The sequence below is a fragment of the Diadema antillarum genome, unplaced genomic scaffold (genome assembly GCF_040938485.1).
Source record: "Diadema antillarum isolate AM-2024a unplaced genomic scaffold, OU_Dant_1.0 scf00000009, whole genome shotgun sequence".
In the NCBI taxonomy this organism is placed as follows: Eukaryota; Metazoa; Echinodermata; class Echinoidea; order Diadematoida; family Diadematidae; genus Diadema; species Diadema antillarum.
The window spans coordinates 770,974-790,942 of record NW_027270898.1 but is presented as its reverse complement, the minus strand read 5'-3'; the positions used below and the strand labels follow the sequence as shown (position 1 = coordinate 790,942).

General features: G+C 40.1%; 1 protein-coding gene across 2 annotated transcripts in view; it reads left to right on the top strand.

Annotated features, from left to right (window-relative positions):
* The window catches only part of LOC139719154 (protein argonaute-2-like), a 28,724-nt gene extending 12,426 nt beyond the window's left edge, over positions 1–16,298 (top strand). Inside the window, exons 6-18 of one of the 2 annotated variants that reach the window (XM_071630591.1) lie at positions 18–105; positions 883–966; positions 2,077–2,140; positions 2,898–2,969; positions 3,623–3,670; positions 4,550–4,672; positions 7,124–7,263; positions 7,961–8,145; positions 8,952–9,111; positions 10,223–10,313; positions 13,504–13,698; positions 14,540–14,674; positions 16,046–16,298. In XM_071630591.1, coding sequence (XP_071486692.1) covers positions 18–105; positions 883–966; positions 2,077–2,140; positions 2,898–2,969; positions 3,623–3,670; positions 4,550–4,672; positions 7,124–7,263; positions 7,961–8,145; positions 8,952–9,111; positions 10,223–10,313; positions 13,504–13,698; positions 14,540–14,674; positions 16,046–16,207 — 1,547 coding nt within the window. In that variant the 3' untranslated portion in view covers positions 16,208–16,298. Of the gene's footprint in view, positions 1–17; positions 106–882; positions 967–2,076; positions 2,141–2,897; positions 2,970–3,622; positions 3,671–4,549; positions 4,673–7,123; positions 7,264–7,960; positions 8,146–8,951; positions 9,112–10,029; positions 10,121–10,222; positions 10,314–13,503; positions 13,699–14,539; positions 14,675–16,045 lie in introns of both variants that reach the window. The other variant, XM_071630598.1, reaches the window with a different exon arrangement.
* Positions 16,299–19,969: the final 3,671 nt, after the last annotated feature.

The window sequence follows — 19,969 nt, the reverse complement described above, 5'->3', positions numbered from 1 at the left end:
TCGTTTTTGTGTGTCAGGTCTGAAGATTGAGATCACTCACTGCGGAAACATGAAGCGCAAATACAGAGTGTGTAATGTCACCAAGAGATCGGCTCAGACTCAGACGTGAGTATTGCCCCATCTCCACTTCCCTCTCCAGAACCTAACTTGCCTCGCTAAGGTAGCTCCCAGCTTTAATAAAGGCTGCATTTGAAGTCATGCAGAGAAATAGACCAATCATAAGCTTTGTATTATGACTAAAATACCATCACAGCCGTAGAATGTGAACAGCCTCATTAGCTTGAATATCGTTTCTATCCAGGAGGCAGGTAATTGATGTTATAAGCACTTGATGGAAAAGGATGGAATGCGAGGATCATTTGAATTTCCCTCTGAAAACTTGGGGGACAGTATTTTTTTTTTCCATTCTAGATTCTATAAGCATGTGAAAAATGTGCAACTTTGAACGTGCTTACAATATGGACTGTTGTGTTGAGCAGTGTGTAAGAGGCCAAACCACAGGGGTAGGTAAAGAATTTGTGGTTGAAGCATGATAAAATGCCCCCCCGTTACCTCATGGCAGCTTCAATATATCTCTTCGAGAACAAAAGACAGGTTGATGATGAAACACTTATAATATCAACCCCCATCTCCCAATGATGCAAAAGATTATGGAGTTAGCTGAAGGATGTTACACCGCTTAAGAGGCTGCCATGTTCTAAACTACTTGGATTTGAACCTCAAACTTTTATTGCTTTCTATGCTTCGTTCTCAGTTTTCTTTGCCTCAGTCCCCTGACAATGTACTTTGTTTTTTTATTAGTTTTTGACAAATAACATTCATATGTACATGACGTTATATTCTCACAAATATATGTGTCTCTTTAATTCCTTTTCTGTTCAGGTTTCCCTGGCAACTTGAAAATGGGCAAACTGTGGAATGCACGGTGGCCAAGTACTTCCGAGACAGACACAATCTCATTTTGCAGTAAGTCAGCTGTCGAAACTCGTCAGAATGTTAGTGGTGTCGGTGGCCAGAAAATATTCAATTACTAGACACAAGCAATACAAGTTTTATTTAGTTTAGTCTATATTGCTGTTGGCTATGCCATGAATTTTACGCAGTGAGAAGACGAGTGCACGGATACATCCAGTGGACTTAATGATGACACACACTAAAACTTTTCTCTGTTGTTATGCACATAGAAAGTGATGAATCTTTTAGTGCTTGGAAAGTTGGGAGAATGAAAACACCGAAGTAGCCTGGAAATTAATGTGGACGATAGAATATGACATGATTTTTAGCTTTTTTAGGCAGTTGAGCACATCCTCTGTTTGCCTTATCCCCATTGTTGTGTGCCATATGTTGGATTGCCTGAACATGGCACTTTAGAAGAAGCATAAGTTGCATATTATACAAATGATGCACAGGATAGAGTGCGTTAGTGGAGATGTATCTCGAGGGTATTTACAATTGTGAAACATGCACGAGGTTCGCCGAGTGCATGTTGCACTACATTGTAAATACCCGAGAGTGAGCTGCATCTCCACGAACGCCACGAAATAATCCTGTGCATCATTTGTTTTATAAAATGGGTCGAAAACTAACAGCATTTTTCACGTACCTTTGTGGGTCAAGATGTCCGAAGATGTTCGTCCCAAACATATTTACGCACGTCGCACTCGGACATCCCGCACATATAAGTACTGTACGTACAAGAGTACTAGTATACGTACGCCACATGTTATGCACAAGAAAGGCCGGCCGGCAGCCCGAACTAGAAGTTGTTTACAGGATTGACAGCGCGTATAGTAGCGCGCGACGCACTTGTAACAACGGATTGAGTGCGCACTGCCTAGTGTAAACATTGTGACGTCAGGCCGTACATGTGTTAGTGAGAAATTAATACAGGCACACGTGACTCATTTCAGCGCTTCCAATTGGCTACATTCTTGAACCCATTTTATAACAATTTATTGTTAATTTCCATTGTTGGACATTGATGGTAAGGATAGTATAGTGATGTGAAAAATCATTGCACAGTGCTCTTTCCTGTAGGTGTTCAAAGAATTTCCTTTTCTTTTTGTCTATTTGCAGATACCCTCACCTTCCCTGTCTGCAGGTTGGACAGGAGCAGCGCCACACATACCTACCTCTGGAGGTAAGCCCTTTCAAAATGTATTCATCCCTGAGATTGAAATGAATATTTCCTTCAGTCCATAGTCATATATGGCAGCAGCCTGTACCATCATGAAGAAATGGGGATGATGCTGTCTGTCATTTTGAATGCCTTGTTGCAAGAAAGAGTACTGATATATATATATATATATATATATATATATATATATATATATATGTAGGTTATGGTTTATCCTTCCATCCTCTCAACTTTTTTTAAAATCCTCTCAGCATTGACAGTCCATGAACGGTAGTTGGCCATTGGAAGTGAAAGATTTAAACTTGAGCTTTCTTCCACAGATACCTACCTTATGAGATTATTCGTTTATTTTTTCAATAAACCAAAAGTTTTGCACTCTGTATTTCACATTTCACTCTAAGTGTACATAGCAGACGAGCAGTCTGTAGTAATTGTGACAACACGCTAAATTCTTTGGATGACTGTGCCACACAACTTCCTTAGTGTTTCATGAAGTTTGGTCTCAATATATTAGTGTCTTCAAAGTGTGCTTATACTGATTTATTGATGTACACAGGAAATGTACATTTTCTTATCTTACTGCATATGGATTAAACACCAATAGTTATGGTCCCCCATACTTTCCTGTAAGTTTCAACCTTGCATAGCAGTGCCCAAGCACATGGTTTGGGCATACCTTTTATTGCTATATATATATATATATGATGCACAAAGGAACTCATGTTGTATGCGATACCTATGTTATAATACCTACTTTCAGGTTTGCAATATAGTTGCCGGACAGCGCTGTATCAAGAAGCTGACAGACCTGCAGACGTCCACCATGATCAAGGTCAGTGACCCTCTGTCATGATCTATTGGTTCTTATTCAGTGTTGTAATTTTTGCACAGCAGGCTTGACAGATTACCAGTGTTAAAACTTGTAACATTGATTTCTTGTTCATATTAGATTGATTTGTTTTTCTTTCTGCACAAGAAAGTGGTGTCTGCAAACTCTGAATGCATGTTTGACTTACATTGCACTGTACTGGTAAGCACATATGATTTTGTTGTTGTTGTTGTTGTTGTTGTTGTTGTGCAGGGCAATATCTGGCCCAGACATGTGTGTACATTGTAGCTTACTCTGTATTTTGATGTCTCTGCCCCAAAGGATGTAGGAGGTGTTATGTTTCCGGATTGTCTGTCCCATGTCTCTTTCTTTTTATTGGATATTTTTGGGGTTGCATGTTTCTTGCTACAATATTGCCTTGGTCTTCATGGAATATTTGATGTTTTCAGTACTTAATCATATCTCTCTCGGATATCATTTACTCTGGAGCACTGTCATCACTAGTTGTTCTGCTCCAAGTATTGCAGGAACCTTTGTGTATGACATTTTGACTCATGTAATAAAAATAGCAATCAAGATATGACCATGAAATTATGAAACCTTTTGACACCTCTTTCATTCTGTTTCCAACCTGTTTCCCCCATGACACCATACAGGCTACTGCCCGGTCAGCACCTGACAGGGAAAAGGAAATCAAAAACCTGGTAAGTAATGGAGTCCATTTAATGTTAGTATTTTCTCTATTATGATCCATGAGGGGCTTATCTCAAGTCAGGATAATTTAGTTGATTCCTTCTGCCAAGGAAAGGTCAGTCCAACTAATACAGTATGTCCCCCTCAAAAAAAACAAATTCACAACCGGATTTCTGCATTGATAACTTTCAGTATGATTAAACTGTCTGAATGCTATTTCAGGGTCTCAAAATATGAAATCTTACCTATATTTTGCAGAAAACCCTGTGCAATTTTGTTAAGTGGTCACAGAGAAATGTGGATCATTGTAAAGCATGATCATAGGTCTGTTTCTTCAAAGTTTAGCACTTTGTTGCTCTTTGAACTGCATATTAATGTGTGAACACAATGGACAGAACTTGGAGGAAAGGGATTCCTGACATACTCTACAAAGATCCTCATTTCTCTGTGACCACCGAAGCAAATCAGATGGGGTTTTCTGTAAAATGTGGGTAATAAGTTATAGTTTCATACTCTGAAATTGTATTTGGATTGATTCACTATCTTTAAAGTTATCATTGTGGAGAGTCCCTTTTTTTTGGGGGGGGGGGGACATACGTTACAGTGTCATGGAGTTATTTTCTCAGGAAGAATAGTCAATAGCTGATTGACACGATGCATTCCTAAAAGATGAAAGTAATATAAACTTACTGATGAATATGTAGGAAAAGAATGTATGTATACTCTGCCCCGCCTTTTGTGGGTGGTATAATGCTCCAACGGAGTCATTAATTACATTTTTTTTTCTCTCATTTGTTAATTGAGGCACCACGCACAGTCACAAAGAGCATGTGTGTTTCCATGCATCTGTCATGACTGAAAAACCCTTTTTCCATCACTCTAACCATTAGGTACAAAAGGCTAACTTCAATAACGACCAGTACGTCCGGCAGTTTGGCCTCAGCATCAGCAATGAGATGGTGACCATCGAGGGAAGAGTGCTCCCCGCCCCCAAGATCCAGTACGGAGGAAAGGTAAATGGCCCATGAAAATAACTGCCAGAGATCTGTCCCATTAGCAAATCCTTCTTTTCCGTAATTGTAGTCACAAGGCAGTTGCTACTAGCTCTTAGCACTGTAAAAGTGGATATTTTCGCGTGACTAATTTTTCGCGCTTGGCCGGGTAAGAAGAGTTTTGCGTGTTTTTAATTCTGCGGGATCAAGACATCAACTATGGGAACATATGTGACCGGCGACAACGGTTTCAGGCAAAAGTCGGGAATTTTGAAAATTCATTTTTTCACTGAATCACATTGCTCATTTCCTAAGCTTTGCATTGATATAAAACACTTGTATTCTTCGGCACCATAAGTGGGCATAGAAAGAGAAATAAAATGCACTTTTTAAGTTGTTAGCCCCACAAAATAGCGAGAAAACAGGGTTTGAAGATTCACCTCTTTCTCAAGGACAATGTCCGAGCGGCGATGCGAGGGGAGAATCACCCATCCGTACGATGGTGCCAATCGATGTTAAGCCCCGCCTTTAGCAACCACATCGCCTTCTGATTGGCTCCCTGAGAGAGTCAAATTTCCCGGGCACCTTCCTCGGAGCTCAGCGTATGGAGCCGAAAAACAATGCGTTTCGCTCGGGTTTGTTTACCAGTACATCTTTCAAGATGGCGAATACGATAATTGCACGTATGGTGTACATGTACATGACGTGTATGGTGCACGTATACGCAATGGCATCCACACGCCATGACTGTGCAATGTGCATATGTAACAGGAGCGGTGGCGAATCCACACATTTACAAATCGCGTTTTCATTGTGGTTAATTTGTCTTTATCATTGGCGACCCTTTTTTGAAAGCAGAATTGCTAGTGCTGGCAAGGGTCATGCTTAAATAAAAAAAAAACACAACTCGTTAGTTTGGTGCGATTTTGACGTGTAGTATTTGAATATAATTGGTCACATGTGACTGCTCCTTTCCTCTTATCTGCCTTCCATTGAGTCAGTCTGCTGTCATAATCTTTACTACATGTACAAGTAGACACATTTGAGAATATTTAGTTTTCTTTTCACACGGTTATGTCATGCTACACGATTTTTGTTTCACTTCCGTTGTCGAACATTGCGGTAGAATAGTTTGGACAGAAAGCCACACGAAAAGCACGCACTACAGAGCGAGCGAGCGAGCGTATAAACCACTATAGCAAGAACAATGGAGCATGTAATCGTGCACGCGTGGACAAAGCATTCCCCACACGCTGCAACTGGTGTCTCCGAAAGCCGAATTATGTAAATGTATGCGACGCACCAGCCAATCGCATGCGAGACCGTGCGCCGTAGCAACACTGGGGATATTGGCGCGGCATTCGAAAGAAGCTCGAAACTGACGAGTGCGATCCAACATAGGGTGCTTAAAATTCCATTTTCGATAGGAAAAACTTAGTCTTATGCTATGAAATTTAATGTAGATGTAGAAAACATACCAAAGATTCGATTTCTGCAAAAAAACTAAATCGACAAAAATAATGGTCAAAATCTTTGTACCCCTCCTAGGAGGGAATTTGCTCTTGCGACTTTTGCCTGAAACCGTTGTCGCGGGTCACATATAGCAAGCAAAAATATTAGCGTGCTTTTATTTTCGCGCTTGTTTCTGGTTGCGCGAAATGCGCTAAAATTTCCGCTTTAACAGTATATCAACCACTTGGTTAGAGAATGGCAGCACTTTTGTCCTGTGGATATGGTTCTGAAGTCTTAGAAAAAGATAGCATCCTTGGGCAAGATCTTTTTACCCTTTTGACCCATATGTGTGAATGAGGACCTGGCAATGTTAGGGGAAATAAACATGGTGGGGTCCTCTTGCAGAACAGTGCCAACACTGAAGAGGCCACTCTGGATAGATCAGACCGCAACCCCAAGAGTATGGCAGTTTATGATATTCTAGCTACTGTTGATATATGACATAGTAGGCCAGGACACTTTTTTATGCCTCGGCCACGAAGTGTCGTCGGAGGCATTATTGTATCATGAAATTTGTGGTCAGGACATGGTAACTTAAAACTTTTGGATGAAATAAGTAATCTTGGCCCTATTTAATGCAATAATTAAGTAGTATGTGAGTATCTCAAAATGGCAGATAACCCTTCATTTTGGCACTTCTACAGAACACCCGATTTCATGATGATTAGAGAGAATGTGTATAAAAGAAATGAGTAAGATTATGAAATGTACAGAATGAGTGGAAAAGAATAAGTCATGGCTTGTGAGTGCAGGTGGCAACTATTTTTTTTTTTCTGTGAATTTGGGTCTTATGACTAAACTAAGTTATAGTTTTGATTTGCTTTGAATATCCACAATTGTGGAAAGTACATGAAAGCTTATCACTTTCGTTGTCCAAAAACGTTTAACTGGTAAAAGTATGCTGTTGATTTGTGTAAGCCATTTTCATGGATGCTCTTTTTTTTTCTTAACTATCTGCAGCTGAACAAGCCTCAGCAGGCCATTCCCAACCAAGGGGTGTGGGACATGAGGGGCAAGCAGTTCCACTTTGGGGTGGAGATAGAAGTCTGGGCCATCGCCTGCTTCGCACCCCAGCACCAGTGCCGAGAAGAAGCCCTCAGGTGAGTGTATGTTAACCCATTGAGGACGAGCTGATTTTCCTATGACACGCATTTCCCATTAACACCTGCCTGAGTATACTTGGGGCTAGTCTGCAACGATTTCAGAGTCTGTTGCATTTGGTGGTACAAGTAGAAATGTGTGCAATACTGACCTGTGATCATACAGAGAATATGGTGGTGATGTTGAGTTGAGTATATGTTTTTATCTTCTTAAAGCAAATGGACATAAAACAGTTGGAATATAGTGGCAGAGTGGATGAGGCATTTGGCTCCTTTTTACACACAGATCTTGAGTTCAAATTCTGTTTTGTGTGATCCCCTGTGTACAAGATGTTTGACCCACAATGTCCCTTTCTACTCAAGTGTAGGTATAAATACCTTGAAATGTTAGGTTAATGATAATGATAGGGCCTTCTGGCAGGACTATGTTATTTCTGGAGGGTTTACTTTTCATAAATGGCTGATATTATTATATCAGTACCATTACAACATGGTCCATTTGGATCTTATCTATTTCATAGCAAGCTTGATCTCAATTGATATCGTTTAGACTGCATCAACTTGTGTAGTAGATGTAGTCGACAGCATTACAGAGACCATCGGTTCATCTAGAATCTTCTTTGCTGCGGGCATGTCATGAGTTGTGAATCTGCCAAGTCCTTAGCTGGACACTCTGCGTCCACTTCTCTCTGTGCAGGAATTTCACCCTCCAGCTCCAGAAGATTTCCAACGATGCCGGGATGCCGATCAAGTGGCAGCCGTGCTTTTGCAAGTACGCCGTGGGCGCCGACCAGGTGGAGCCGATGTTCAGACACCTCAAGAAGAACTTCCCCAAGCTGCAGCTCATCATCGTGGTCCTGCCCGGAAAGACACCTGTATACGGTGAGATGGAATCTTTTTGTTGTTGCTGTTGTTGTTGTTGTTGTTGATAGCTGTGGTGGTTTTTTTTTAACCCTGTCATACTCAAAGACAAAACTTCCATTGTCTGAACAGTTATTGAACTTCATGACAGTCTGCTTGAGGGGGCTTAACCATTTTTGTGCCAGGGATGTTGGACAGTTTATGCAAAGCTACGGGATTATCTACTATATGTAAGCCAGTTGGCTCTCAAAGCACACAGAGGGTTAACCAAATTCAGTAGTGCTTCAGATAGAAGACTTAAGAAAGGTACTGGTGTGCAGAGTAATAGAGGAGAGCTAGGTTGAGCCATTGCTTTGCCTTGAGGACAATTGTCACTTGGAGTGTGCCAGAGCTGCCAAGTCTCCCTGATTCTGCAGGAGTCTCCCTGAAAATGTCGAAATCTGTTCATGTCTGAATAAGAGAATATTAAAATCTCCCTGATTTGGGAATTATTTTCACCCATTGAAATGCATGTAGCACACAGATATCTCCCTGATTGTTGTGTGGAATTTCCCTGATTTGGATGTGGGAATGTTGGCAGACCTGCTTACACAGCCTCTAGGGGTGGGGTGGGGGGTGATGGGGGAGGGGGGATATAATTATTTTAGCAGGTGATATGTGTTCACTGGCTGTGATGTCGAGAGATCAAAGTTTGCTAGTTTTACTTGAGTTCATTGAGGTAGTAGGCCAGTCCTTTGGGCAGCCAATAGAAAAAAAAGGCTAATGCTGTTGTAGATTCGGTGAATACCCGTATTCATCTTGAAACACTTTCCCATCTCATCTTGCAGCCGAAGTGAAGCGGGTCGGCGACACGCTGCTGGGAATTGCCACCCAGTGCGTCCAAGTCAAGAACGTGAACCGGACAACGGCGCAGACCCTCTCCAACCTCTGCCTCAAGATCAACGTCAAACTCGGAGGAGTCAACAATATCTTGGCGCCAAACATCAGGTAGGAAAAAAAAAACCCACATGTCTTCCTCGTTGCTTTTTCTTGAGTGATTACATTCATGTGTTTGTAGACCTCATTACACTTCTTGTTTGGTCATTTTCGAATGAGATGTACAATTACCAGCCAGTCCAACCACCCTGTACACCTAATTGACAGCCCTAGCATGCAATGAGTATCAGTTGAATATTTCAGACTTTTAACTTTTGTTGACTTTATCAATAGCCTATGAAGAGGTCAATAGCTTAATTGAGAATGTGTACTTCAAATATAATCAAATTGCAACACAAGTTGATGTGTATGGATTCACCTTCTAAGCATACTTTCATATTGTGTGTGTATATATAGTATCACCTCAACTGTTCAGTTACATGTATGTATCCTCACCAAGCACTCTCCCCTCTCCATCTCCATAAAAAATTTAGAATATCATATTTTCTTTATGTGACTTGATTTAAAGACAGTGAAAAGATTGTTTGAATTACTCGATGATGAGAAAGACAGCTGAATGTCCAGATTGTCATTTTGTGTTTAAATTTTGAAGTAGGTGTACATATAAGTTTATAAATTGACATGTATGTTGTTGCCATTTCAAAGAAAACATTTGATTATCACATGATCACTAATATCAATTTCCCATTTAATTTGTTCCCCACAAGAACCAGGAGCCTCCTGTACACGCCCCCTGTGCCCCACGTAGTAGAAGTCTTGTCCCCTGAACCCTGTCTGGACTACAGAGATCTCTCACCCCCTTTGCCCCACCCCCACTTTCTTGCAGACTTTCCACCATGCCTGTTTCAAAACCAGGTGGGAAGTCAAATACATTTGCCTGGAGACACTTGCTTCTAAAACCCGGCTCGTTCCCGTCTGTGTGGACGATCCGTTTCAAATCCTCTCGTATCTTTTCTGAAAACCTTCCAGGCCTCGCGTCTTCTTAGAGCCCGTGATCTTTATGGGAGCCGACGTTACACATCCACCTGCGGGCGACAATACAAAACCGTCCATTGCTGCTGTAAGTCCGTGTATGATGTAACCCTCCTCCCCCAGTCATACCATCCATGTATGCATAAAACATTTCTCCACCGTCCCTTCCCCCCTTTTATCTCAACCTCAGACCGCGTATTTTTAACGAGCCGGTCATCTTTTGCGGAGCAGATGTAACTCACCCCCCCGCTGGTGACGATAAGAAACCCTCCATTGCCGCCGTAAGTTTTGTGTGTGTCGGCGTGTGGGAGTGGATGTTGGCGGTATCGGCCATTCTAACAATTCACCCATCGTGTCTGTTTTAAAAGTGATTTCTTTGTGTTTTTGCTACTGCACCAATTTTCAAAGATGCATTGTTACTGCCCTACTGATGATTTTCTTTCCCGTCTCCGCTCCAAATGGATGACAGAGACACTTTATGTTTTTCGAGCCTCCCGTTTGTATTGCCCAGGTTTCATTATTACAAAGTAAAAGGCTGATTTCATGGAGCACACAAACGATTTGCAAAGGACGTGAATTTTGAAAAAATTGCAAGGTCCAACATTCGGAAAGGTTTTTCTCCGAATGTGTTCTGACAATGGAGCCGAAAACCATTCTTGCGCAGTTTGTGCGACCCGGTGTGCGGAAAAGGTTCGCAAAAAGTTTTACAATTTTTTGAAATTCTCGCTGAAGTAAAAATGACATCTACGAACAGTTGTTTGTTAGGCGATCGTTCGTTAGGTGATCTTTTGCAGACTAAAATACGAATATTGGATTTTGCCATTTGCGTTCTGTGCAAATCGTTCATGTGCTGCTTGAAATCAGCCCTTAAGGAAAAGTATTCTGCAGATGCAGGCGATACTTTGGCCACACGTATGGTACTTTAAATACAACATAAATATGTGAATGAATTCTTAGCAAAATTCCATAACTTCATAATTGGAAGTTTTCCAAACTGTGGCTAAAAATGTGGACTTGCCCAAATGTCAGTTTGGAATGTCCAGTGGTGATTTAATAAGGTAGGAAGAGGTAAAAAAAAGAAGAAGTTTAATCAAAGCACAAGTAGGTTTTCTTTAACATTTGATTCTTCAATTTCTTTGGTGCCAGAACTTTGAAAGTGTTGGGTTTTAGTTGACTGACTAATTCTCAAATTAATCCCCCCTTTTTTTTCTTGTTGCAGTAAATTAAATTTCTGAATTCTGCTTTAGGATATGCACTCACTTTGCAAATCTAGATTAGTCCCAAACTAACAGTGCGTTTTCAGTTGTAATGATAAGATGCACAGTCTTGAGTGAGGCTAAACATTCAAGCTGCAGTCAAGGGGCTGTGATTTCAAGCTTCAGGTGACCATGTGACAAAAGTTATCTTGCACAACATTTAATTAAAATGCTGCATTGGCCAAAATTGCACACTCGCACACAGGAATAAAACAAGAATAGGTAAATACTATGATTACTCAAATGGTTTCCAAAACCATGATGTATTGCCAAACATTTTATTACAGTGCTCCCCTTTTTATTGGGGGTGGGGGGGGGGGGGGGGTGGTGCATATATGAAGTTGCAACTGTGACATCAATCTACAACATTCCTTCTAACTTCAAGATTTTTTCTTTTTTTGCTGGGTAGTAGTGTAAATGTTTTTTGGGGACCAAGGCATTTTGTAACACTCATGAAATAGGGCCTGCGCTTTCGATCCTAGCAGAATCTTCGTCAGAGGCAAAATTATGATATGTTTTATGTTTGTCAGTTTGCCTCTGACAAAGATGCTACACATAAAATTGAAAACAATGCTACATTCCCTCTTTGTTTTTGATTGGGGGCAGTAATAAGAAGTCATTCCAAGGGGTTTGCAGTTTTATACCCTTTTTGAGCTTGGAGAAAAACCTCCCTAAACATGGACACTATGAAATAAACATTTGTAGTATGATGGGTAGAGTTTGAAATACAAAATATGTGAAGACTTTTGTTTTCAGATGTATTTTGCATACAATTTGAAGAAATTGGGATTATAGGTAAAAATCATTCTAGGGTTTTATCATCAGTGCTAAGGATCTTATGTTCTCTTTGAGTTGCAATTTATGATTGACTTGATTTTTGAGCACCACAGAATTTATGTAGTTTCTAACCCAATTCACTCACTGATTAACCAGTTGTATACATTCAAGTTTTGACACAGTATGCTTCATGTGCTTTACAAAGATAACTTCAAGGTATCTTTGTATCTCACTTTGAGCTATAGTTCCTGGGGTGACAAGATCTCCTATCTCAGTTGGCATATATAAAAAAACATCCTACCCCAATTTTGAATATCAAAAATGCTGATTTGTGTTTTACAACAATTTACCAATATAAATGTTATCCAGATTAATGTTTGTACATCATTTGACATCCAACATTGATGTTATTTTTCAAAAATGTTGCAAAAAATATTGTATTTCAGTTGGCATATATCAAAAAACCTCCTACCCCAGTTTTGAATATGAAAAAATGCTGATTTGTGTTTTACAACCATTTACCATTATAAATGTTATCCAGAATAATGTTTGGACATTGTTTGACATCCAACATTGATGTTATTTTTCAAAATTGTTGCAAAAAAGAAGACATTTTTTCACTCTCTTGAAAATTTTTGATTTTGAGATATGAGATCTTGTCACCCTGTGGATGCAATAATATTGGAAGTGAAGGAAATGAGAAAGTTTGTAAGGCGAAGACGTTTGTTTCCACAAAAAAAAAAAGAAATTAATGCTTGTTGCCTCAGCTCATGCAGAGATACCAACCCTTACCTTTTTTTTTTTTTTTTGCAGTATTTTGTTCTGTTTGGCAAAAATGCTGTAGGTTTCGTAGAAAATACTGCTATTCCAAATTTCTTTTTCGGGGAAGTCTTTGGCAGTTCCCAAACTGAGGAGATACTGCATTCAAAGCTAATGCTGGAGTAAACTTCAATGGCAGACATATGTGGAAGAAAGAATGTTGACATTAAAATTCGTGATGTTGTGTTTTTCTGGAGAGTTAACCATTCAGCCACATAATGCATTTGGACCAGTTAGCATTAGTGAAGTGAGGTTTGAGGTTTGTATCAGGAGTGTTCAGAAGATGTTTATCAGCTGGTGTGGGTTGAGTGGAATTGTATCTGTGTAGAGGCCTCCTCTGTTGGCATACATATATCTGTACATTGAGTTCTTGAGTTCAGTCGAAAACTAGGGGGGTTTCAAATTGGTAGGTGATAGTGATGTTTGATAACCTATTCCAGGCAAGTGATGAACCATTAGTTGGGTAGAATGCAGAGCTGGGCTGAAGAGCAGATGCCCTAGCTTGTCTCGTCTTGGTAGAAGGTAGGTAACAAATGACCTGCAAAGGGTTAGGTGTGGTCATCTCTCTCTGTACATGCACACCAATGCACATTCCTGCTCTCTTGGTGGCAACACACAGGTGGTAGGCAGCATGGATGGTCACCCCAGCCGGTACTGCGCCAGCGTGCGGATCCAGACCCACCGGGTGGAGATCATCCAGGACCTGATGCTGATGGTAAAGGAGCTCCTCATCCAGTTCTACCGCTCCACCGGCTACAAGCCGGCCCGGATCATCATGTACCGGGACGGCGTCAGCGAGGGACAGTTCCTTCAGGTACACATCCACTGTAGAAATGGAAAATATTTGTGGCTTGGAAATCCGCCTTAGCTGTTTGAATGAGTATTCATGTAATTGTTGTGACCATCAGCAAAAGTAAAAGCATGTGAAATTAATTTTATCTTGCTTAGCATGACAAATTGCTGTATATGTCACATATACAACTAGACTAATTTTTTTGCAAATTGGGACTTCCAGACAATTTTGCAAGTAATTGAATTCATGATTGTTGAGTACAGTATTGCCATACACCTTGTTCATGTACACCTGTATTGTGTACTGTGTACCAGTGTACGTATTCATGTGTGTAGCAGTCTTCCCAGGATCAGGGTTGATATTTTTGTGTGTTGTAAAAGTCTCAGATAGGACTTGACTAAGTAGAAATTCACAAAAAATTAAAACCCTGTGAAATATATAGCATATGCAGTAATTGTGCAAAAATTTTAGCTTTTACATATCACCACGAAACTCTCCTTTTTAAATTTTTTTTTCTGCTTTGTAGGTAGTAAAACTCTTTATCCACCAGTATAACTGTGGATTAATCCTTGTTAATGTGTCTGAGACCCGAGCTACATGATTATCCATTGAGCAATATTGAGTGCTGTCTGGCCATCCAACTGTTGCATCTGTAGATCGGTCGCAGGAGTGAATTGATCACAATAATGAATATATCTCTGGATCGGGCCTTGTCTGGCGATATTTGACTTGATCAGACTGTTCCATCAGAATCCATTGCTGATATCAACCGATGTAATGCAAGTTTTACCAGGGCAATATACACTCCCTAAAGGCCAGTCAATATAACATCCTATCATTCCTTTGTTCATCTGTCTTCAAGGTGCTGGCCAATGAGATGAATGCCATTCGGGATGCCTGCCGTTCACTGGAGGAGGGCTACGAGCCAGGCATCACCTTCATTGTGGTGCAGAAGAGACATCACACCAGACTCTTCTGTGCAGAGAGGAGGGAACAGGTGGGTTCATGAATATGCATGGAGCTAGGATAATGAATATGCATTCACAAACTTAAACATTTTCATGTATGCATGAATGTAGGAGAAAACGGGTGTACATGAGTTTGCAATATGATTCATATTAACCCTAACCAGGCCGGGCTTTTTTGGGTGTTCTGTGGCCGGGGAGGGGTTGATTCAAACCCCCCGAGATCTCGGCCGTCGATCGTGCAATCGCCATGAAATTTGGCACGTGCATTACCTGTGGCGTAATCTACCAAGCTATACAAAAAGAAATGGAAATATTTGTCATAATATTTAATTATGCTAATATATGCATAAAATCATACATTTTGCTATAAATCAGAAATTAAAGCTCCTAGAATCCTAATTTTTGGTGAAAACATTCTTTGTAGCATTCCAAACAATGTAGCTGAAAAAAAATTTGGTATCAAAATCAATTTCTTATGTATTTTATTGTTTTATGAATTTCTTATTTATTTCCTTGTTTTTTCAACCTTTTGTTTTATCATTTTTTTCCACAAAATGTATGACAGAACCTATTTCAAGCATATTTATGCTAAAATTAATTAGTTTCAGCCTATGAAAGTGAAAATAATCATATCTTTATGAATAAGAGGAGAAAACTCCATTTGCATAGATTTTATACACAAAATCACGTTTTTGAGCCATTTTCGGTCTGACAGGCATGTATGAAACGTTATGCAGCGTTGTAACGGTATACGCGATTTTCGCGAAAATAGTGTCAAAAGTTGCGCGAGACTTGAAGTAAAAGGTCAGCGAACGGTGCGGTCAAAAAATTTCGCGCGGCGGAGTAGTCGCGAAAAATGTCGAGGGGGGTTGATTCAACCCCCCCCGGCCTTTTTAGGGTTAATGATAACGTAAAGATAAATGTGTGTATGCATGTTTTTAAATGTAGAGGAGATATCTCGTGCTTCGTATGAATATGCCTCTATTTTTATTGGCACTGAGTATCCATCAGTGTATGCTTGTATCCATAAAGTCCTTGAAGAGGAGATATTGTATGAATATGCATGCTCTTCAGTGGTAATGAATATGCACAACTGTTTATGCGTGTACACGTGTAGAAAGTGAAGAGGTGGTTCTAATGTGTATGTAAGCACTTGAATGGTAATTAAATGCTTTTGCCATGCAAAAACTAAGCAACAAAATGACCCATAGCATGTTCATGACTTATTAGCAATATCATGTCAGTCTGATGATATACACTAATATAAAGGCTAAATTATGGTGACACGATATGAATTATGCTATTCAAATGATGTCATTAGGGATGCAAGGATAAAAAAAAGATATGGTAGATTTGTTTTATGCGGAACTCTCTCTCTGCCATTCATTTACTCGTGGCAGATCGGGAGGAGCGGTAACATCCCGGCCGGGACGACGGTAGACAGCGGCATCACACACCCACTGGAGTACGACTTCTATCTGTGCAGCCACGCCGGTATCCAGGTTAGTGACGTGACTCAATGGAGATGGGGACAAACCATCTCCAAAATGAGGATGTGGTAGGCAAGTACGCACAGAGAGTTTTTGCTGAGGGAAAGATGGCTCAGCTTGAAGGGACTGAAATACAGTTGGAAGTTTGTGTTGACAAGTGTCTTGTATACAGGGCTTGACATTGGAGGTGGTCCAGGGCCACTAAAAATTGATGTCAGGCCACCAAATTTTTAAAAAGCATATATTTTGGTGGCTTGGTTTTGGGCAACCTAAGATTCGAAATAGATTGATATGTGTCCTTTAATTTTTCGCCACTACACTTCGTTTACAGGGCACCAACGTTTCAGATTTAATTACATCTTAGGGGCCTATGTAATTGGCTACTTAATGTGATGAACAAAGTGATAATAGTTATGAAGAAACACTAGGATGATTGTGGTTCTTGTAGCGGCCATTCATGATGTGTAGATGCTTTGCTCAGTCCCACATTGTTGCCAACTTGATCACCAAACTGACCACAGGGCACAAGTCGTCCCTCCCACTACCACGTCTTGTGGGACGACAACGGCTTCAGGGCGGACGAGCTCCAGTGTCTCACCTACCAGCTGTGCCACACCTACGTCCGCTGCACCCGAAGCGTCTCCATCCCCGCCCCTGCCTACTACGCCCACCTCGTGGCCTTCCGTGCCCGCTACCACCTCGTTGAGAAGGAACATGACCGCTATGACCACGACAGGTACAGCATGAAAATTATTGTCAGATTTCCTCTTCCTCTCCTATGTTCATACATTTTCTTGCCTGCCCCATTATGACCTTTAACCTCAAGAGCCAAATCAGCCAAATATTTTGTTTTTATCTGTTGAGCAACAAACAACTCAGTGATGTTCAGTTTCATTGCCATTTTCGCTGTGATTTCAAAGTGCAGCCGTGATCATGTGTTGATGGTGCTGACGTACACCATTAAAATTACACAGCAGTGCGCATGCTCAGAAGAATGTACGTCCTATTGAAAGCAAGAAAGAAAGGATTAGTTGTGGAAGGCTGCACGATACATCCACTTTTAAATCGATGAGAAACCTTCCTCTCATTCAGCCGCCCAATGTTTAGCCCTACAGAATGACCAAGATTCACACCATAAGCTATGCATGTATGGTTAAATACTTTGAGACCTCGCGAGACACATTGTATCATGGGCCGCAACGATTTGGGCTTGGATGCACAGACTAAATGGTGGGTATGTTTCGTGAAAGCCACAGCTAAGGTGCCCAAGCCTTCAGTGTCACAATTTTAGGGCATGCAATATGTTTGAGCGCATGTGCGTACACATCAAAGCATCAAAGAAAAGAAAACAACCAAACAAACAAAATGGATAAAATGCAGGCAAATGAAAATGTATTTGATGGACATGCAATGTAAAGTGAATGGTTCTGCAGTTTTATATTTGTGCTCTTTACGTTCTTTTATGTGATGATTTAAATACCAAAAGGCATGATGGCGTGTCTGCAAAAGATTACAGGGTTATGTTTGTGTCAACCGTCAAATGATATGCCAAGCTGCAATCAGGCAAAATTTGTACCATTTTTTGTGGCATGCTTGTTTGTGTCTTATTCAACTCACAACTGAGAGTTATGTGCAAACACATTCAAGGCGAAGAATATTGACAAAGAGCATCACCTCAGCATTTTGTTTGCCCAAGTGGCATGAAATTGCCTGTAGATATTTTCGCTAGTCACTTGGATTCCATGTCCAGTGCCATGAATAATTCTGTAAATGTTGCAACACCATTTTATGCACAATATTTTCATGATTCTTAGCGATGGAAGTGCACATTTAGCATTTAGAATTGTATGCAGAAAACTTTTCATAGTGTAAAAAAAAAAAAAAAAACCCACCACAAATCAAACTTGAATTTGCATCCTAGCCAGCTAGACATGTGCACAAGCTCAGTCAGATTCATTTAAATCTTTGTGATGAGCATGATAGGAGCATGAAGTCCAAGTAGAGTTTTTCAGAGATTTTCAGAGATAGAATTTCATGTTCATCCTTGAGAATTTGCACCGATGCCTAAACAAGCAGTGAGCTCTATATATTTTTGGAGTTTTTCACATTGTCTGTTCAGAAATCAACCAAACAAAATAAGAGATACACCCCAAAAATGTTGTACCTTATTCTGCAGTGTGTTTACCAACGAGCATGGTATGTGCTACTCTGTCATACACACCTGCACAGTGTAGCATGGAAGAAAAAGTTTTCTCATTGTTTATGATGACATTTCTGCTGATAGTGTGGTTCACACCAGATATAGAGCAGAGTGCCTCACGCCCCCCAAAATCACTTTACACATGTTGAAAATATGTTTGTTCCACAATGGTAATTTCTCAGGTCACTATCATATAAGATTTATATGTTATTCCTATCTGTTCATTTTTTTTATGCCTTGGCCCAAAGGGTGCCGGAGGCATTATGTTTTCGTTTTTTTAGTGTGTTGTATTTACGGGCAGTGAGAATAGATTTAATGTTGTGGCGGAAGAAACAAGTTCTTCACAGCCGTGAGACCATTACAAAAGGCTCCATGATTTTTTTTTAGTTTTTTTTTTTTTTTTTTGGCTAAATGAATGACACATGCATGTGCGTTACTATCGCCAGCGTGTATCCGTATCAACTAACTCCCAAGAACACACATCTCCCACTAAAGCCCCTGAGATGGTGTGCAAGCCAGGCCTAACTCTCCCGCACCTCCTCCTTTTATTTTCATCCACAGTGTTCAGTCCAGCGCTAATAGCAAGTGAGTGTCTGAAAAAATGCTTGTCAATATTTTGGTTTTCGTGTTCCTCGTTTTCTAAACTGCATTCTGTGGTCTTTTTTTTTTTTTTTCCTTTTTCCTTTTTTTTTTTTTTGTGCAGTGCTGTTAGCTGCTGTTTTTTTTTTTTCACTGTAGAAAAAGAAATAGAATGAATGAGGTACAACATAGTGCTTAGCTGTGGCCTCATAACTGTTTCTGTTAATACTGACCTTCACTTGTGTTCATTCTCTCTGTAGCTGCGGTATACTTGATAGAAAAAACAACAACAACAAATGCTTTGTTCGTGTACAAAAGGGAAACTGGTGAAATTTTAAGTTTGAAATTAAGTGCGTGTTATTCAAGGTTGAGTTACATTGGTCATCATGTTGAAAACTAACTCCAGTGATGTGATGTTGAAATTTGCCAAATATTCGTCCATTTTTTTGGTTGTTGTTCATAACAAGCAGTGGTGTGTTTATGAAATATCTTTCCATGAATTATATGCCACTGCTATTCTAGTGTCTATGGCTCTATATTTTGGATAAGATGTAGTAGACTGTGCAATATGCAGATATTCATATGTGGGACAAGTGGTATTTTTTCTTCCTGCTTACGAACATCTTGAGAATGATTCGACTGTCTAAAATGAAACTGAAAAGAGTTTGTTCTTGGCACTTACACATTTTTATTTTTTTATTTTTTTAAACATTATCCTGCAAGAAACACATTTTGCAAAAAAAAAAGTTTTTCTTGTAATTTCAATACTTTCATTCTCTGCAATATGACAGTATCACCGCAGGGACTTTAAATCTACATGTACATGATGCTTCATCTACACATTTGTCCACCATTCAGGTTTGCCGCTTGAGCAATTGAGAAAGCCCATAAACTGTTAGCCTTGTTTCAAGACCATTTTCAAGATGAATTTGTTTGTTGACCAACAAAGGCAGATGTTGGTATACATTCTCTGTTACCACATTCCTGTTTTTATGATTATCATCATGCAGTTTTCAGTCATGCCATAAAAAGTTTACATACAGAGTATATATATA